Here is a 19,286-nt window from a genome sequence, read left to right on the forward strand (position 1 = left end):
CTTACATTTCCTCTGAAAGTTTAGTGTTTTCACTTGATTCCTTTAATTTTTGTTAGGATTTATACGAGAAATGTTGACGTTAATAAACAAAATTGTATAGATTTTTAATTTTACCCTTCATTTAACATTCTCATGTAATAATTTTATACTTATAAAAAAAAAATATCATGATGTTAACCTTACTCCATATATATATATATATATAGTACATCTGTTCATTTATAAATACAAAATTATTATACGAGAATATTAAATGAGAGTTAAAATTAAAAATTTATATAAATTTTTTTTTGCTTACTTCAGTATTTTTTATCCAAACTCTAATCAACAGGAGTCAAATTTAAATAAAAAAAATTTAGGAAAAAATGTTTTATCCTCATATTAGATTTGGTTGTTTAGCACAAAAAACATGAAATATTATGAGAGTAGAAGGAAGACAATGGTTTAAACGCGCTATTGAGGTATTAAATTATAATTAGATGGGTGTCCTTATTTGTGTCCTATTTTCACGCTAATTGCCGGCCCAGAGTCAAAAAGTACGAATTCAGTAACCTGTCGGGTTCCGTTGTGGATCGAATTTTCCGTTGCAAAGTTTTTATTTTTTATTTTATTTAACACACACATATTATATGTATAAATTGTTTTCAAAATAAAATATTTAATGAAATCATCCTTATACATATTGTGTGTATATTAAATAAAATGATAAATTATAATTACATTTCCTAAGATAGCATAATTACGAATACTCCCCTCAAATTTAAAATAATTGTGTAGTCCCTAGACGGTGAAGTTAACATTATTATTTTATCTTTATTGATTTTTTTTAAAAATAAAAAAAATATTTAAAAAATATAAAAACTATTCGAAGGTAGACAATATAAATAATTTAGAGGGAATATTAGTTCATAAAAATATTTTAAAATTATAATATATATATATATATATAAAGTCATAATTTATAATCTAAAAGTACATTTTGGTCAGTTCACCATAAAAATTAGATGAAAAGTTGAAAGTATTTGTTGGTAGACGTACGTTAAAATTATATGGGTATTTGTAATTTCTCAAACAATGAGGCATGTATTTATATTTATACTAAATCTCAGGAGAGACGGTTGTAATTTACTCTTAAATAAAATAATATTTTCAACAAAAAATTCAATCTGAATGAGTTGGGGCCCTAAAACTTTAATTAAAATAGGAATGCAGCTTATAATATGTTAAACTTTAATAAAGGATGTCAGCTTAATTTCCTCGGATGTAGTGCCTATAAAGCAAGAGCCGTTCGTCCAATTTTTTATTTCAAATTTTTTTATATATAAGAATTCTTTTGAAAAATAAAATAAAATAAATGATGTAATTTAGGTAGATGTAGAAGGTATATATTAAATGAAGTAGAGATTTAATATGATTTTGAATACAAAAGTATTTATAAAGCCAGAGAGTGTTTATAAATGTCTTAAATAAATAAATAAATATTTATCAGCTTATTGTTGAAAATAGTATTTTTATTTTATAAATTTTACTTTTAAAATGCTTAAATTAAGTTGATTTAAATCCAAATATTATAAACAGCTCCATCGATTTTTGTAACTTACAAGTAAAATTGTAAGTATTAAGATATTTATCGATGCAGTCCACCTTCAATTTTTTTTCGTTATTTTTTTGTTATAAAAAACTTTCAACTTTTACTAAAAGGAAAAATGCAAACAATCACGGTAATATTGTAAATGAACAAATTATCTCCTATTAAAAAAAATAATAATAATTTACCTCCATGTGTTTTTTTTCCTCATCTATCCAGCATCCCGAACACACCTCATAAGCCCATTAGAACAAGAAAACTTTAGGGCAAAGCTCACCAAACCTTGGCCAGCTTAGCAGGTTCTAACTACTCACATGCACAAGGCATCTTGTTATCTGCTTGTCTCAGAGGAATCTCTCAGAAGTTACAATGCAATGTCCAAAGCATTGCAAGGATAAGAATCATTTTTCCAGAAAAGTAAAAGGTGTAAAGGGATGATTGCCATTGAGGGTTGGGTTCAAAAGAAGACCAACAGGTGATGAATGCAATTAGTACTAGAGTATGCTTAGATGTCGAATCGAAGCATCGACAAATTTCAGGTTGTAACGTATGGTTTTCGTTCTGTCGTTAGGACATATCTGTATATAACAATTCATGTTTCCTCTATAACCTACAAGAATTTGAACTGTGATTTTGTCATCTGCAATTTCAAATTATGTCGATCACACTGAACACATCATACAATTGGGGGAGGACGAGTCTCCCATATGTCAAACACGTTTTCTTCACTGTGTAGGGCGAAAAGCCTGTCGCCCCCTATCGAAAAATCACATATGGAACCACCGTGACTGTTTCGTAGCCTCGATGTCAGTACCCAATCTGGACCACAGAAAACTGAAATACTGTCGTTCATCGATGAAAAGAGCTGCCCTTCGTGCAATGCTAGTTTAGGATAGCATGGCTCGTCGGGCATTTTGCCTTTCATCAACCGACTTCTTGAGCTCCACCTAACTACCCCAGCAGAACTTCTCAAGTCCATGAATCCTAAATCCTCATACTCGTTCACAACACATATAGAGTTGGTCTCCTCCATTGCTATCGCATCCCTGACCCGTCGCTCGTCTGTTGTAGGAGCCCCTACATCGGACCAACACCAAACCATGTTCTTGTCTCTAAAATCCAACAGACTGATGTAACAATTATCCTTCCTTGGAAACAAAGTAGCCACCAGCAAACAGTTGGTACCATGTAACCACTGCAACTTGTCTGCATCACCAAGTGACCATCCAGGTGGTTCGTAGAAAAAATCTATCTGCTTTCCAGTTAATTGGTCCCAGACGCCGATCCCATATTCATTGCTCCTACCTTTACAGCTGGAGAACAGCTTGTAATCTGAATTAAAGCTCAATGCACCACCCGTGTAACTCTTTACCTGGTTATCATGTGTGACATGAAACTTATACCTTAGTTCTCCCGTTGACGCGCTGAACAACCCCATCCCCCCATCGTCCCGCCCCAACCTTTCACAAGCACTGATCACAATGCTTTCCGAATCGATCCAAATTGCATCATTCACCCTCTGGTAATCAAGACTTATTGGAGGGTGCTCCTCCAGCATCCAGTCATACACATGAACCATACTGCCGTGAGCCACGCAGCAACCTCCATCCGGCCCTGCCCGGATAGCTGTGCCATCGCCAGGAGCCCGACCCATTATCGACTGCGCCAAATGGAGCCTGTTACCATCAAATGGGCCCCACATAGCAGCCCTGACATGGTCCAAGAGGCCATAAAACAGGGCCTCCCTGTATAGTAATTTTTCAGGAATGTTTGACGGAATGTAAAGCTCTCCTGTCCTAAGGAGATCAAGCAGGACAGCAAAGCAATCAGGGTTTCGGTCAATGAAGTGCTCGGTGCCCATCACATTGGGTTGAAGATCCCAATTATCATCAAACATAGCTCCAAACAGGGAATCACGACCAGCAATTGCAAGAGTCGTCGCTGTGGTCTCAAAGATTCTGCCACCAACGTTAAACCTCACCCTATCTTTCTGAACTCCCATGACTCAAACGCAAAGAAGCCAGAAAAGAGTAGGAAGCCAGTGAAAACAGAGGAATCACACAAGAAAGTATAAAGAGAAACACCAAGACATTTGAGAACAACACTTTTCTTTCCCTTTTTTTTTCAAATATATATGAAAAAAGAGAATTCTGGAATAACCCGGATAAGATTTTGAATTGGAAGACAAGACACAAGGTAGCCGCTCAAATTTGAAACTTCCAATCCAAACACCTCACAACTACAAAATCAGTGAATCTCAACAACAAAGACAGAAGATTGGAAATCCTTGATTCTTCCAAGAGGAGCTTCAATTCAATGCCGAAATTTCAAATGCAAAAGACCATAGCAAGCTATAGAATGAGATGAAAAAAACCTGTATAAGCCCATATTCTTGTAAAAAAGCAAGCCCAAATGCGAAGCACGATGAAACCCCATCAAAGAACAGAGAAAGTGAAGCAGAAGCATCAAACCAACGTCAGAAATTGACAAATCTCCAACTACGAATTGCAAGATTACATAGTCGGGTATTCAATCCGTGGGAGCTGGTGAAGAGAACAGGAAGAAACAAGCTATTGGTTACCAAAATTGACTCTGTTCTTTCCTCTCTCTCTCTCTCTCTGGAATTTGCTCGTCTGAACACAACTGATCTTTGAGCTTTCTACAAAAATATCAATCAACAGAAAACAATTGGCCCGGGAGAGGGCACTTTTGCAGCAGGATTTTTCTTTCGTGTCAAGCCGTCAGATCCTTGGACGATGAATCCAACGGTTTGTGACGTCGACAGAATGGGCAGTCCTCTGAATTAAATAATTACCCAATTGGGATGAAAGTCTACGCTATCCATCAAAGTCAGCAGCAGTACCGTAAAGAGTGGGTAATGGGCTGCCTCTTCGCTCTCTCATTCTTCACTTTCTCGTTGTTTTTACAATGTTTTGTTGGTGGGTTCATATACAGAAAGCCCCAACCAACTGTTTGTGCAATTTTTGTTTTCTTTTTTTGAATATATAAAATATTTTCTTGTGGTTTGGGCAAATCATATTGATATGTTCTCAAGTGTTAGAGCAGTGTATCTAAAAGGTGTTTGTATAAAGTTTCGTTATTGAATACAAAATATGTTTGTAATTATAACTATAATACAAAAGACGAGTAATATTTGTATAATTAGATATAACCTCAAGAGATGCCAATGTAATTTACCCTTTTAAAACTTACCCGGTTCGGGTAATTTACAGTTTGCACCATGAAAACACATCATTGAATCGCTCTGCAACCAAGAAAAATAACATAGTATACCCCTTTATCAGCTGAAATGGTCGTCCGAGGACGGGCAAAGTGGTCCAGAAACAACCCCATGAATTTTAGGATGTGATGTCCTTTAAATTCATACTATATTCAATACTTTGTGTATTAAGTGTTAGAGTAGCACAACTTTTTAAATAAATATTATGATTATATCTTTGGTAAGAGAAATATCTTCAATAACTATAAGTAACACTTTATATTAGGAACGACTTGTTTTAAGAGTAATATTTATTTTGATATACGAATTTTACCGTTAATATCACTTTAATACTAATTATATTCTTTGGGTTAATATAGTAATATTAAGGAAGAGCACCAAAGAAAAAGAGTTGGACGGCAACGTCAACTACGCAGTTATGAATCAGGAGGACATTATTAGAATTCATAATGTGCAATAGTTATATTCTTCTATCACAAAATCACCTACAATTATTTTTATTAAATTCTTTTTAAAAATTCTAACATTATAGGGAATTTCTTAATTAACACAAATATTTAATGTGTTATTAAAAATTAATTAAATATTTACTATATTATAAATATATATATTCTCAATTAGTCAATAATCGATTTAATAAATATATTGAAGTATTACTTTACAAACATTTAAAAAACAATGCTTTTTGCAATTTTTTTCCTTTTATAATATTGAAATAATTAACTCCTTTTTTTTTAACTATATATTTAACGCTCAAGATCTTAGAAAACTATTATTGATAGACAGTAGATTGACTAATATACCCTTACTTTTTTCTTCCACAAAATAACTATCTCTTTAGTAATTAATTATATCAATAAATTTTTATTCATACACATTCGAAATTAATTGGGTTCATAAAATTTGATTTTCTTTTAGTTCATTAATTTAAACAAATATGATAAAAAAATTAAAAAATTATGCACACGAATCGAGTGTACTTCAATTCCAAAATCCGGGTTGGAGCCTCAATTACCCCAATTCATTGTCAAGGCTACGTACACTAGAAAAAAAATTACTCTTCGCTACAATATTAGTGATTATGGTTAAAAATTACGATAAAATGATGTAAAAAACTAACTTTTCTACCATGAAAAAATTATCTGTCACGGCTAAGAATCATGGTCACAACAAAAGCCATGACAAATATTTTACCCAACCTCGCAAAAACCATGACTAACAACCGTTGCGTAGTCGTCGTCAACAACTATTTGTTACGACTATTTATTATTAATCATAGCAATTAACTACAGTTAAATATTATAATTCTTCTAGTGGTACACATGCTCTGTGTATAAAATTATTTTTTGAACAAATAAATTATATAATATTTATACACCAATCATATGGTTATTCAAACCTATATAAAATGCAATAAGATTTTCAACAAAAAAATCCAATACATTCCTTCTACGCCAAGCCAACAAGGTTATCTCTTTCAGCATAATTTAAAAATAGCCACAAAAAAAAAATGAAATACCGCATTTTAAAAAAATATATATAATTAAGTTTTCAAGCAAAACCGTAATGTAAAAAATAACAGACAAAAAAAGAGAAGAGACGTCTAAGAAGTGCTCTCCCTTGATGTTGAAGTGACAATTTGAAAAATTATTTTATAAAAGCATAAATGACAATTCAATTCGAAAATAGCTTTAAAAAATCGACACCATAGTGTGATCAGCCCAAGTAAAACTTCTCTAATGGATTGAGTAGCTCAGAAAAACAACTATTATAGCTAAAAGTAGCGAAATATGCAACAGTAGTCCAAGATGCATACCTAAAAACTAAGCTCCCATTCACAACTCATGTACAAGTAAAACCTCTATAAATTAATAATTTTGGGACCATGAAATTTTATTAATTTAGAGAGATATTAATTTATCGATAAATTAATATTTTATTTATTAAAAGAGAGATTTTTTAAATTCAGCAAATTTAGTACATATGTATTGAAAATAAATGAATTCATATATGTTTCATTGATTATATTCATGCATCAATTTATTTTTTTATAACTAATTAAATATATTCATGTATAATATCAATTCATTATTTACAATTAACTATTATATTCATAGACACATGTATCAATTTATTGGAATAACTTAAATATACATGTTTACATTAATTCGTTGCACTTAAATAACTATTATACCCAATTAAATATATTCATGCATGATGAATGAAACATATACTACATAAATCTCAATATGATAATAAAATAATTCATAACACCCAACCATGTCTTCTCATCTAAAAGGCATCGCAAAATCATCCATGAATGATCAAATGCGTAAAGCATTACAGACTTCACATTTTAATAAATTACCATAATATTTATAATTATAATATTTATGAATTATTAATTTAGAGTTTTAATGGGATCTAATATTTATAAAGGAATTTTCCAAAAAATTATTATTTTATTATCTTATCGAATTTGATGATTTTTTACAAAGACCCCAGTCGGGACCGGAAGATTTTATTATTTTAGAGAGTTTATTAATTTATAGAGTATTAATTTATAGAGGTTTTACTGTAATAAGATACTGTTGTGAATTTAATGAACTTGTCGAATTTTGTAAATAAGAAAATATTTGAATAAATAAGTTGAAGAAAAATGTATGAATAGAAAAATAGAAAAAGAAATCTAAACAAAAAACATCTAAAATTAGAACATAAAAAAGAAGATAAATATGTCAGCTAAAATGTTGAACAATAAGTGAAGTATATAAAACACCTTATTCATTCAAGCGTTCTTTTATTTGAAAAATTCAAAAAGTTCAATAAATTCATGATAATTATGTTGATATAATTAAGTTATTATCTATTCTTCTGTATAATTGAAGATCACCATTTTGTTGTATAAAATAATTTGGTTCGCCTTTTTTTATTTTCTAAATTATTTTATATAATCTTTATTTTTCTTTAAAGTTGATGCTTAGTCCTGGTCAAACACATATTTTAATACACATCAACATGAGGGACCAAGTTGCAATAAAAAATAAAAAGTGAAGGACTAAAATAATTTTCTGTAGAAAAAGAAAAGTTTTATAGGGGTAATATAGAAAAATTACCAATTGTAGGGACCAACCTGAATTAAGTTGAAAAAACAGGAACTATTTGAAGGTGAACTCAAATTTGAGGAAGTAAATGAATTTTACGTGCCCACCATCATCATAGGGCAGTATTTTGTAGTGTCAACAGTTCAAGAGACAATTTCCATAATTAGGCCAGAACTCAGGGGTCTCCTCTGCAAATAATCCTTCTTACCGAGAAAACTATGATCAAATCATTTTGAAGCAGAGTTTCGTTGTGGTTAGTTTCTGGAGCCTCTTTCTCCTAAGTAGAGTTATATGATGCATGAAAGTGAGACCCACCTCTGAGTCTGGTATCCCATTCGGAAAAATGAAGGTATGGAAGATATGGAAAGAGCTTTGCAGAATAGATCCATAACAGAAGTTTGGCGCTCTCATTGGTGAAGAAACGATAGTCCCGTAACACAATGCAGGCTAGAGGATTACCATTAAGGACGGACAACAAGCGGAAGCCGATATTTATGATTTACTTGAACGTTACGTAATCATCATAAAACAAACCTGAGACTTCAGGACTGATGCTCATCATTCTGGGATGGAACAGCATTTGTGCTCACTATCAGCTGCAAGAAGATGAATACAGCAAAAATCGGATAAATTATCAGCTCTAATTATATTGTAACCAGTTTAAACTGACTAACATGCCATATTGAAGCACGACAGGAGGAATTGCAAGGCTTAAATTCCAGAAATAACATGCAATAAATATTTTTTCTGTAACATGATGACCAAGAAAAGGAAGCGATGAAGAAACAATACTTACGCAGATCCATGTTGCAATTAAGAGAAAGGAGTGGAACCATATGGAACCTATGTGAGAGCAAAGTTGTTGAATTGACATTGACTGAAAGAGGAAATACCAAGTTATCAATCCACTTTTGCAGTATATGTTGACGTTCTCAAAACAATACTTATTTACAGCATCTCTTTGTGATTACCTGTCTGAGTTTTTGCAATCTTGTGCTTGGCCCGCTATCATCTCCTCAAAGAGCATGAGTTTCTTTAATACTTACATTAATTGAGTTCGACAATACCCAAGCTGGATCACGTCGAGTGACACTCATGAGTTTGGCACAGTTGTGGTTACTTACATCTCACCCTCAACTTCACAACTTTGCATTGTGATATTCCACCTACATTACCACACAAGGTTAAGTGATGCAGGGTCTCAGATTCCCAAATACCAGCTCTTACCCTCACAATACCTGAACAAAGATAGAACATTGGACAAAAGCAGGTTAATCTACCAACACTTGTATAATCACCAGGCAATTGCAGTTTCCACAGTAAGTCCCAAGCAGTAAGTCAAGATATGTACTCAACGTATTTTCATACATATTCAATTTGAGATTTACTATTATGAGCAATGATTATTTGGGACCAAAGGCGCTAAAATGATTGACAATTGATGCATTGACACACTAAAATGAAGCTGAGCAACCAGAAAATCAGCTACAGATAGTAATACTCAACCATGCTGCTAAATACTATATTTCTCCTATAAAGTTCGTCCAAACCGGCTTCCAGATCATGTACTCTCACATGGACCTCAAAGAACAACATATCAAATCATGCAAAAGGTGGCCTTTGCATAGATAAAAAAACTAACCCGTTGTCCTGACATTAGAAATTATTCAAAAATTCTGAACTCCTAACTTAAACACAATCCATACAGAAAAGTTGGAGCATAAAACAAAATCTACCGTACAAAACTAGAAGAAATCTTGAGTTGATCCCACTGTCGTGCTAGTCTAAGTATTCCTTAAAACAAATTTCAGTATATTACTGTTATTTTTTCTGAACATTGAAATAAAATAAGATTGATAAACAGTCTGGCTTTACTATAATGCAATTAGGAAATCATATGCATCCAGAGATCATATTTATCTACAGCTAGAACTCCAGTCTGAACTTTATCTATCTTTTCCTTTTAATTTCCTGTTGCAATTTCTGAAATATCTTATGCTCTAAAGCCCATGAATGCACTCAGCTCCCAGACCTTAGCAGAAGAAAACAAAACCGAAACACTACTTTCTCAATGCCAGCACTCCCTCTCTTCACCAAAAGCCTTCTCAAAATTCTTGTGTTTGGCCCATTAATAAGCAAATTGTGTATTAATGTATAGTAAAAGCCGTGAACAGTCTTGAATAGCAGTAGAAACGATTTACCAAAGAAACTTAACTACAAATCCAAAATCATCGACGAGATTTCCAGCGATTTTCTGCTTTCGCGCCGCCGTAGTTGCAGCAATGGCAGGCGGTTCTCCACCGTCTCCGAGACCCAATCCTTCTTCGTTCATTATAATGATAACAGACATCAAATAACCTCTGGAACCGAAAGCCGAGATATCAAAAGCACAAAATCCCAAAAATCATGTTAAAAGAGGAAAAGTAATCCGAATCAATCCCGACGGAACCAACGTAGATGCCAAAAAGTACCCAGAAACTGAAAAACTTCAAATCCCTTAGACCAATGAAGCTCAGAACTCGGGCGATTAAGAACGAACAAGTTCAAATTCTGGAAACAAAAAATCAAACCCATCCTCTAAATTCCCTGGAAATTGGAAAATTAAAGAGAAAAATTCTCAAAAAAAATTTGGACCATTTCTCGATTTATGCGTGTCATCCTTGCGCAGGGGCCATGCTAATCTTCTCTGTATCGTTCCAATTTTATCGGATGTCCCCGAAGGGACGAACGAGCGTGAGCACACGCCTCTCCATCAAGAACAAAAGCATTTGATATTTCTTCGATGTGGGAAAAGAAGCTGAGGGAAGTTCAATTGCATAAGTGGGCCTATGAATGCTTGGGCCGCAATGTCAAGTTGATTAATTGGCTGGGCTTTATGTATGTAAATTTGATAATCAATTCAGCTATTTAGCAACAGCAATTAATGATAAACCAGCAAACTAAAACCATTCATTCGGGTGTATAATTTAAACTTTTTTTATATTTTATTTGATAAAATAAAATAGAGAAAATATAACATAGATATTTATTAAATTTACATGAATAGAAAATTATTAATATAACTAATTAATCAAATACATGGTTATGTGTAAATGAAAAAAGTATGAGTGATGGCATTTAGTTAATTAATATAAAATCTACAAAATATAGTTACTGTAAGACTTTGAACCTTATCAAAAAATAAGACACTCGGATGAGCCTGCAACATTTAATTAAAAGTCTTAACAATTAATTATAATTTTAAATGCATATTAATAGAATAAATTAAAATTATTAACAAAAAGATATAAAAAGTAAAAGTACGTGAAAGTTAATTGATTACTGGTGATCCATTTAAATTTAATGATGAATCAAGTTAATAAGTTAGGAGCTCTGAGCTAAGAGTGCTCTCTGAACTAATAGCTAAGGTGCTCTGAGTTATAGAGCTATTGAGCTCCTTCTCTTCTTTTTCTATTCTATAATAGGCCTCTTACAGAGGGTTAAAGAGTAAAAATAAAGTACTGGAACTCAATAAAACTCGGACCCTGATCTGAATCTTGCTTCACCGTTCGTTCCTTGCAGGAGTGAGGGCTTCCTTCCGGTCTGATCCTGCGACTCGTTAAGGTGCCTTTTGAGTGATTTGTTTCGTGCAGACTGCAATGTTATTAGCATGTCTACCAGCTGATTTTCGATCTAGTATAGCACGCACACTTTTGTGCTTTAATACAGGTAAGGGTCTGAAAGTAAATTGATGCGTAATTGTAATGATAATATCTAAACGTGATTTCAGTTGATGTATTTATACAGTGAGGTATTTACAAACTGGGCTTGAGCTTAATTCTGTGAGGCTTGGCTGTTATTGTATTATCAGAATGGCTAAATTGCAGCACCCCTAATTCAACATATACAGTAGGCGGTGTTGATATGTGTAGGGAGATGACAGATTAGAGCTTGAATGGAATAGGCATGTTAAACATTGATGCTCTATGTGGACCTGTAGTTGCAGCTTTATTCCACAGGTAACGGTAGAGGGTGAATAGCAATTTATCCTCCTGTGATATTGGAAATGAGCAAATTATCCCCCTATGAAAAATAAATAACATTTTACCTCCTTCGTTTTTTAAATATTGAAAAACACAAGGGGATAAATTGTTGTTTTATTTCATAAGGGGGTTGTTTGCCTATTTTTCATAGTACAGGTAAGTAGATTGCAATTTACTCTAATGGTAGCAGAGGAGGTGTAGCAGACATGAGATACAGTTTTAGTCACAGCACTTGTGGAGATTTACGACATGCAGCAGATTAGTAGCAGCAGTCCAGCTTACAGGCAAAGTAGATGCAGCAGCAAAGACTTACAGCGGCTGTGATGGACTTAATAAACCAGAAGTCATGCGCTGTCTCACAATAAACAGGGAGTTAATATAGAATGGTGAGCGGCAAGCGAATAAATCTAAAATATACAGAGGCTAGCAGGTGCAGGAATTTCAGCAGCAGCAAGTAGCACTACTTTGTTGTTGATTGGAGTGTGCATGATTTAGCGAAGCAGAGAACGAAGGAGAATTGCTGCCAAATGCAGTGAACTGGAATATACAAGCTTTGCTGGGACTGAGTATAGTTTCTGAAGCTGCAGCGAAATGTCTTCAAGAGATGCTTAAAGTCAGACTTCAAAGGACTGCAGAACAACTTAAACACAGAAAAGCTTCTGAATTTTGTTAGATGCAGAATTTAGTGACAAGATAAGAGGCGTGAAGAATGAAGGCTGGCGACCAACACACATGAGGCAACATTACACCAACTTGCTGGAAATTCATTTTGTATGCAGTTACCTATATTTATAGCATATTATCATGCTGCCGGAACAAAAATTACGACAGGGGACGAAGCAATGGAGTGCATGGATGACAGAGCTTGAACTGAAGTGGATCAAACTATTAATTTCCTAAGCGCTTCAAGAAGAATGTAATACATTAGATAGATCTCCATATCTAACATGGAGAATAGATAGAGTTCCATAGAACTTGAGCTTGTAAACAGAGTAAGTACTCCTCGTTTATAACTTTTAGAATTGAACTACATTTTAATAATCAATAAAATTCCCGCCGAGGCGGTGTTTTGCTAAAAAAACAGAAGACAACAATTCATAGCTTGTTTATTTTGAAAGGAAATATTTATTACATGCACTTTGATTGGTCCACTCGATCACTTATTCCCTATATTATTATTATTATGGTTTAACAATCGTAGTAAATAAATATTATCTATATGATACATAAAATTAATGTGAAAACTTAATTTTTTATCACTTTAATCAATATTTGCTATAATTTTATCTATGGTCCAAATATTTGCTAGCCGTAACAAATGTTTTAACCTTTCTTACAAACCAACGGCGTTACGCTACCGTGGTTAATTAGTTTTAACATTTTTTATTTTTAACCATGGTAATTACCCTAGTTAAAAACCACATCTTTTTCTAGTGCATACACCATCTTTCTGTGAATGAGGTTTTGCTTGAACGATAAGATTAAAAATTTACAATAAAAAACATAGTTATAGGTTTGAGTGCCATAAATATGGATATATATTTATTTCTAAGTAGTTTATATATCTTTGTTTATTTTGAATGTATTCTTTCATTTAAAACATTGGAAAAAATGCAAGCAATCCCATTATAATATCACAAATAAGCAAATTACCCCCTTATAAAAAAAAAAATAGAGATTTACCTCCTTGTTTTTTTTAAAATATAACATTTTACCTCCCTATGTTTTTTTAAAATGAAGCAATTTACCTCCCTGTATAAGGAAGTAAATTGCTTCATTTTAAAAAATATAGGGGGGTTAAATTGCTATATTTTTTTCATAGGGGGTAATAAGCTCATTTTCAATATGACAGGGGGTAAATTGCTATCCACCCTTAAAACATTCAATACAATTGATTTAGCATGATTTGGAGAAGTTTATAACCCGTCAAATGTAGGAAGCGGATCGGCCCAGGAAGCGCAGAAGAAGCGCGAAAAATAGAAAACTAACGAAATCAAAAGCATAAGAACCCGATTGATGGTGTATCATTCATCTTTTCCAAGCATTCGATGTAAAATAACATAATACACATGCCTAGAATATAATCAAGAAAATTGAGAGGATGCAAGAAACGTAAATCGAAATTTTCAGCTTTCTAACACCAAAAAATTCAGCGATATCACCCTCTAAAATCAACCAACCTTTTTATTTGACCTAAACAAGGTCAAACCGAGTCATGGAGTTGGTCTAAAGTGGACTAGGCTCTCAAATATCAAGCCTGTGTTCAAAGTACATAAATTAAATTCAATTTAATTTTAAATCCATCACTTTCGGTCCTTTGAAGGGGTCCAGCTTCCAAGCAAAATACTTATATTGAGAAAATGAGAAGAAAGAAGAAAAGCAAAAGTGTAACAGAGAAATACTTCACATTTCATTATTCTTATGACTCTTATGGGTATGATTTCAAACTATCTGTAGAAGAAATGATTTGTAGTATCTTAGCCTTATACAAAGTGTTGCTGCAAGCCTTATACCCTGATTCTTAATATCTTAACCCATATTATACATGGAAGATTCCCTCTTAAAAGAAAAAAAAAATCAAGATAATGCAAAATGCAATAATCTTCGCTCTGCAACCAGATGTTATCAGATTAACAATGAGACGAGTCATGGGCAAACAATACTTAATAACCAAAATGACAAACTATAGAAGATAACACATCTAACAAGTGTGTGTTCTGGAAGATTTACCAACAAAATCTGCAGCAGTTTCCCGAGTGTTGATTAGCAATGAGTTATAGATACAGTTGCAGTGTATTCATTCTATTCGTACTTGCAAATATATAAATTGCAGCAGAACTGGATGACACTAGCAGCATATTTACTTGCCTGTAAACAATCCAACTGTCCTATATGTCTTCATGGGATATCAGTCAACATTCGTCTGATATGCATTTTGTTTTCCATCTGTCTTTAGCTAGATTTCCTATACATTTATCTCTACAGGCATCCAGGCTTGTAAACAATGGAGAACAGCGTAACCAAAAGTGAATACAAGCACAGTGGCTCTGGGGAAGTAAATAGAAAGCAATTCTTCTACCGGGATTAAGAAACCTGTTAGGAAAACTCTGAACCTAATGTTTCCATAACCAACGTGTTTATACCGACTACAACAAAATTCAGTACGTTAGTTGATCACTAATGTGGGACATTCATCAAACATTTCCACCAAACTACGTGAAATCTTTATCTTATTCTCACCATCCTCTTGAGCGTTTCAGAGGTCTCGACTTTCTGAAGATAGCAAAACAAGAGGATGCAAGAACACTCCGGAGTCTCATACCACATTCAGAAAAAAGTGCTTTTCAGTATCATATTAACCTACACCTAAACTCAAGTCCACATTTTACTTTATCTTTTCCTATTTACATATCTTATAGTTGAAAGTTCACTATTTCAGACATCACATATCAATAACAATCTCAATGTTCCCAACAAAAAAAATATATGAAAAAATATACCATATTACTGCATATACTTCTAAACCAACAGGCTTCAAGCATAAAAAAACCAAGCACCTAATATGATCTGGCTCTCAGGAAGTTCATCATATTCTCATTTTGAAGTACATTTGCATATATATACAAATCAACTACGCATTTTATCAAATAGTTTCTTACCTATTTTGCCAGCATAACGAGTGTCAAAGATAATCGAAGCCACATTAACCAAAAATCCGAAATTATTAACAAGGTTTCCGACGACTGCTTCCACCCTCAGCCGAATTCTGCCCTCCACCGGCACCAGCTCCAGCTGCAAGGCCTAATCCTCCTTTGTTCACTGTAATGAATACTGATAACTAACCAAATACGCACTTCATCAGCTCGAAAATTGACTCAAGTATGAGAAGAAGCCGAATAATCGCGAAGCAATCCAAAAAGAAAGTGTAATAACCAAGACAAACTAAATTCAAAATCGAAGAAACTACCATCACAACCAACCTCAAACAAACCCTGAAATACTTCCATTCCCCAAAAATCAACTTTCTAACCCACAAAACCTGATGACTGAAAATTTTCCAAAAAAAATTTGGACCATTTCTCGATTTATGCGTGTCATCCTTGCGCAGGGGCCATGCTAATCTTCTCTGTATCGTTCCAATTTTATCGGATGTCCCCGAAGGGACAAGCAACTCTCAGCACAGGGCCGCTCATGAGGAACAAAAATGTTTGACATGTGTTCGATGTGGGAATGTTTAAGGGAAGTTCAAATGCTTGGGCCGAAATGTAAAGTTGATATGGGCTGCTGGTCTGGTCTTTTGTATGTAAAGTTGACGAAATAAGTTTGATAGAAAATGGATATCAATTCAGCTATTTAGAAACAGCATTAACAATAAATAAATTGCATAATAATGCATGTGGTACATTTCAATGACTCTGCAAAATTGATTAATAATTTAAAAAATTAATTTTTGTTCTTAAATATAAATTTTAATTGAATGAATTAAAAATGTTAAAAGAAGAAAGATATAAAAAGTTAAAAGTATGTGGGAGTTGAGAGAAGAAATTGCAAGTTAATAAAAAACGAAAAAAGTAAAAGAATTGGTAAAATAATATTAAAATAAAAAAAAATAACATACAAAAACTTAAGAATATTAAAAAAATAAAAACTCTTCAATGATAATAGAGTATAGATAAGCATCAATTGTACAAACTTAATACCCAGATTCAACTGTAAATATTTATTAGGTTTGTGTTAGGGTAGAGTAATATCCATCCATTACCGGATCTAAATAAAACAAAAAATCACGATTGTCTTATTTTGAATATTTATTATATTCAAAAAATGAAGTATTTACTGCATCTATTTTGGTGCCCTCAATGTAGCATCTTTTCGTGAATGAGGTTTTGCTCAAATGGTCATATTAGAATCTTACGATAAAACAAAAAAAAAAAATTATTGTAGGTTGAAATTCCATAAATATGTCTAAGTAGTTTATTATTTCTTTGTTTGTTTTGAATGTATTCTTTATTTTAAAATTATCGACGTAATTACTTTAGCATAATTTTGAGTAGTTTATAGCATAGAAAAGACATAAGTTTACTCATTTTTTATCCATTTCACATCATCTCAAATCATTAGTATCTATATTTATAGGTAAATATGTATTATTTTTATTTTAATATTATATTTAGATCGACGAATTTGAATTTAAAAATTTTAATTTTTACACCTAGTGCATTAATTTTTTCAAGGCTCACATTGACCATCTAGCAAAAGTCCAAAGTCTATCGAGCAAGGCCCGACATTCGTCCTAGCCACGATAGCTGGTGGCCCAGCATCGGCCCAACAAAAGGGTCAGGGCACTCAAAACCCAGCAATCAAGGTCCAATAACCAGCCTAGTTGTGGCATTTGCTTGCTAATCTAGAGACACTTAGACCTGAAGAAGAAATCAAGTTATTCGATACTCAATTGAAATCGATCAATAAACACTCATTTGAACTCAATTTGTTGAACATAACAAATCAAACTTTAACAAAAATTTGTGTTCAATAAACTTTGGAGCTTGGTTCAACTCGAATCATTTATAGCTCTGGAAACACTATCCTGCCTGTAAGGAGCACCGACATACATTTGGAGCACTACACTCCCATGATAGGGAACCTATCTCACAGCTATGATAAATATGGATTATGACTAACAAATCCTTAGATTCTCTCATCATCCTCCTATGAACAAGAGATCAGGTAGGTAAAAACAAGCAGACATATTCTAACATGCTTTCTTTCATGCACTCAAGTACTCGTAAGTAATATCGACACGAGTTCTTCCTATTTTTCTACGTGGTTGCTCGTTTTGACTATCTTTGGCATTTTATTTTATTTTTTACACTAGTCATATGGACGAAGCTCTTGAAAAATTTACACTAGTCCCAGTACTCATCAGTAGATTCAAGTCTGATCCAAAAGGGTGGTATAAGCCCATCACCACGATCGACAAAATGGTGATTAATTTTTGTGTCCTTTTTTTGTCTCTCAATTTTATCGTTTCTTCTGTTTAAGCCCTTAATTTGAATTTAGTGACTCCAACCACCATATTAGTTAAATAATTACTTGTCAATTTATTTTTTCATTCAACACTCCACAAACACTGTGTTCCTCTTCTTCCTCCTTCCATGGCTCCTGTGTATGAGAACCTGAGTCCTCCATTTGTATGGAAATTTAAAAAAAGCCACGACTCTTTTTATTTCAAGTTTCGATTCTTACTTTTTGGTTATTTAAGGTATATTTTCCCTAATGTTTTGGTGTGGAAATTAATATAGATATAAGATGGAGGTTTTTTTTTTTTTTTTTTGTGTGCGTGGAGAAAAATGGTTGGAATCAGGCGGCAATGTTGAGGAAAATGGTGGTGACTAGAATGGTTGGGCGCTACTGCTCTTATCCCATTGGACTAGCTGCTAGGAGCTATGAGTTAATTGAGCTATTGTAGCTAATGAGTTACTGTCCGGATTTGGATTTATGAGTTCTTCAGTTGATATATTGATTTAGTAGCTTCTTTCTCTTCTTTATCTCTCTTATAATAGGCCTCTTGGGAACTTTATAAATTACTAAAGAGATAGAAGCTACTTCTAAGACTGTAAAAGGGGTCCGCACCAAGAACTAAATCATGATCTCTCGTCCCTCACAGGGGAGAGGGGCGCCACCGGCAAGAAGGTGGATGAGGGAGGGAACTGTTTCAATTGTAGAAAAAATGGCCATATTTTATTTTTTCCAAAGAAAAAAAGGCAAATTTTATTAATGAAATAAAGCATCGAAAAAATGAAAGAAAATAAAACAAATTTTATGAAATCTCGTGAGTCAATTAGGATCAAGAGTCCACTTCCTTCTATAAAAATGCCTTTTTGGATTCTAATTTCCCCTGTGAATCATCAATGCTAAAATAATTATATTGGGGCAGGAAAAATATATATATCTTATTAATTTTGTTATTAGATATATATTTGTTAAATTATTTTATATTACATATTATTTTGGATATATATTTATTTATATACAACTTAAAATGGTTAAAAACTTATATATTTTCAAATTATACAAATGTAAGATCTATATAAAATTTAAATGTTTTATACTTTGTGATGTGACCATATAACTTTTCCATTTTTGTCCAATTATGGGGTTATTTTATCAATTTTACATATTATCCTCTATAACATTTATAAAAAAATAAATACTATATAGAATCATCACATAATAATCATCTAAACTCGATTTCATAACATGCAGTATTTGTGCATAAATATTCTAATAGAAAATACACAAAATTTTAAAATAAAAATGAACAAGTTTTG

The 19,286-nt window shown here is 32.9% G+C and overlaps 1 protein-coding gene, 1 long non-coding RNA gene and 2 other non-coding genes across 10 annotated transcripts; all 4 read right to left on the reverse strand.

The window, feature by feature from the left end:
• Positions 1-2,067: 2,067 nt before the first annotated feature.
• Positions 2,068-10,721, reverse strand: LOC105166355 (BTB/POZ domain with WD40/YVTN repeat-like protein). Of its 5 annotated transcripts, XM_088882687.1 has the most exons (5): positions 10,568-10,721; positions 10,149-10,483; positions 8,905-9,171; positions 8,730-8,810; positions 2,068-8,529 (listed from the first exon to the last, which is right to left on the reverse strand). In XM_088882687.1, exon 5 carries the CDS (start codon positions 3,588-3,590, stop codon positions 2,265-2,267), a length of 1,326 nt encoding a protein of 441 aa, XP_088738813.1. In that variant the 5' UTR covers positions 3,591-8,529; positions 8,730-8,810; positions 8,905-9,171; positions 10,149-10,483; positions 10,568-10,721; the 3' UTR covers positions 2,068-2,264. The 5 variants fall into 5 exon arrangements, with proteins under 5 accessions (XP_088738813.1, XP_088738815.1, XP_088738812.1 ...); XM_088882689.1 differs by having other exon boundaries at positions 8,905-9,099; positions 10,149-10,715; XM_088882686.1 differs by having other exon boundaries at positions 10,149-10,715.
• On the reverse strand, positions 10,556-10,658 carry LOC148787521 (U6 spliceosomal RNA). Its single transcript, XR_016066582.1, has one exon. It is a non-coding gene; the product is annotated as a U6 spliceosomal RNA (small nuclear RNA).
• A 1,446-nt stretch (positions 10,722-12,167) lies between the features above and the next one.
• LOC148787522 (uncharacterized) lies at positions 12,168-16,204 on the reverse strand. Of its 3 annotated transcripts, none has more exons than XR_016066526.1 (2): positions 15,615-16,204; positions 12,168-12,550 (listed from the first exon to the last, which is right to left on the reverse strand). It is a non-coding gene; the product is annotated as an uncharacterized LOC148787522 (long non-coding RNA). The 3 variants fall into 3 exon arrangements; XR_016066527.1 differs by having other exon boundaries at positions 12,168-12,595; XR_016066525.1 differs by having other exon boundaries at positions 12,168-14,212.
• On the reverse strand, positions 16,018-16,120 carry LOC148787523 (U6 spliceosomal RNA). The gene has a single exon (XR_016066531.1). It is a non-coding gene; the product is annotated as a U6 spliceosomal RNA (small nuclear RNA).
• Positions 16,205-19,286: the final 3,082 nt, after the last annotated feature.

Source organism: Sesamum indicum, linkage group LG7 (genome assembly GCF_026168435.1).
Source record: "Sesamum indicum cultivar Baizhima isolate 11 linkage group LG7, ASM2616843v1, whole genome shotgun sequence".
In the NCBI taxonomy this organism is placed as follows: Eukaryota; Viridiplantae; Streptophyta; class Magnoliopsida; order Lamiales; family Pedaliaceae; genus Sesamum; species Sesamum indicum.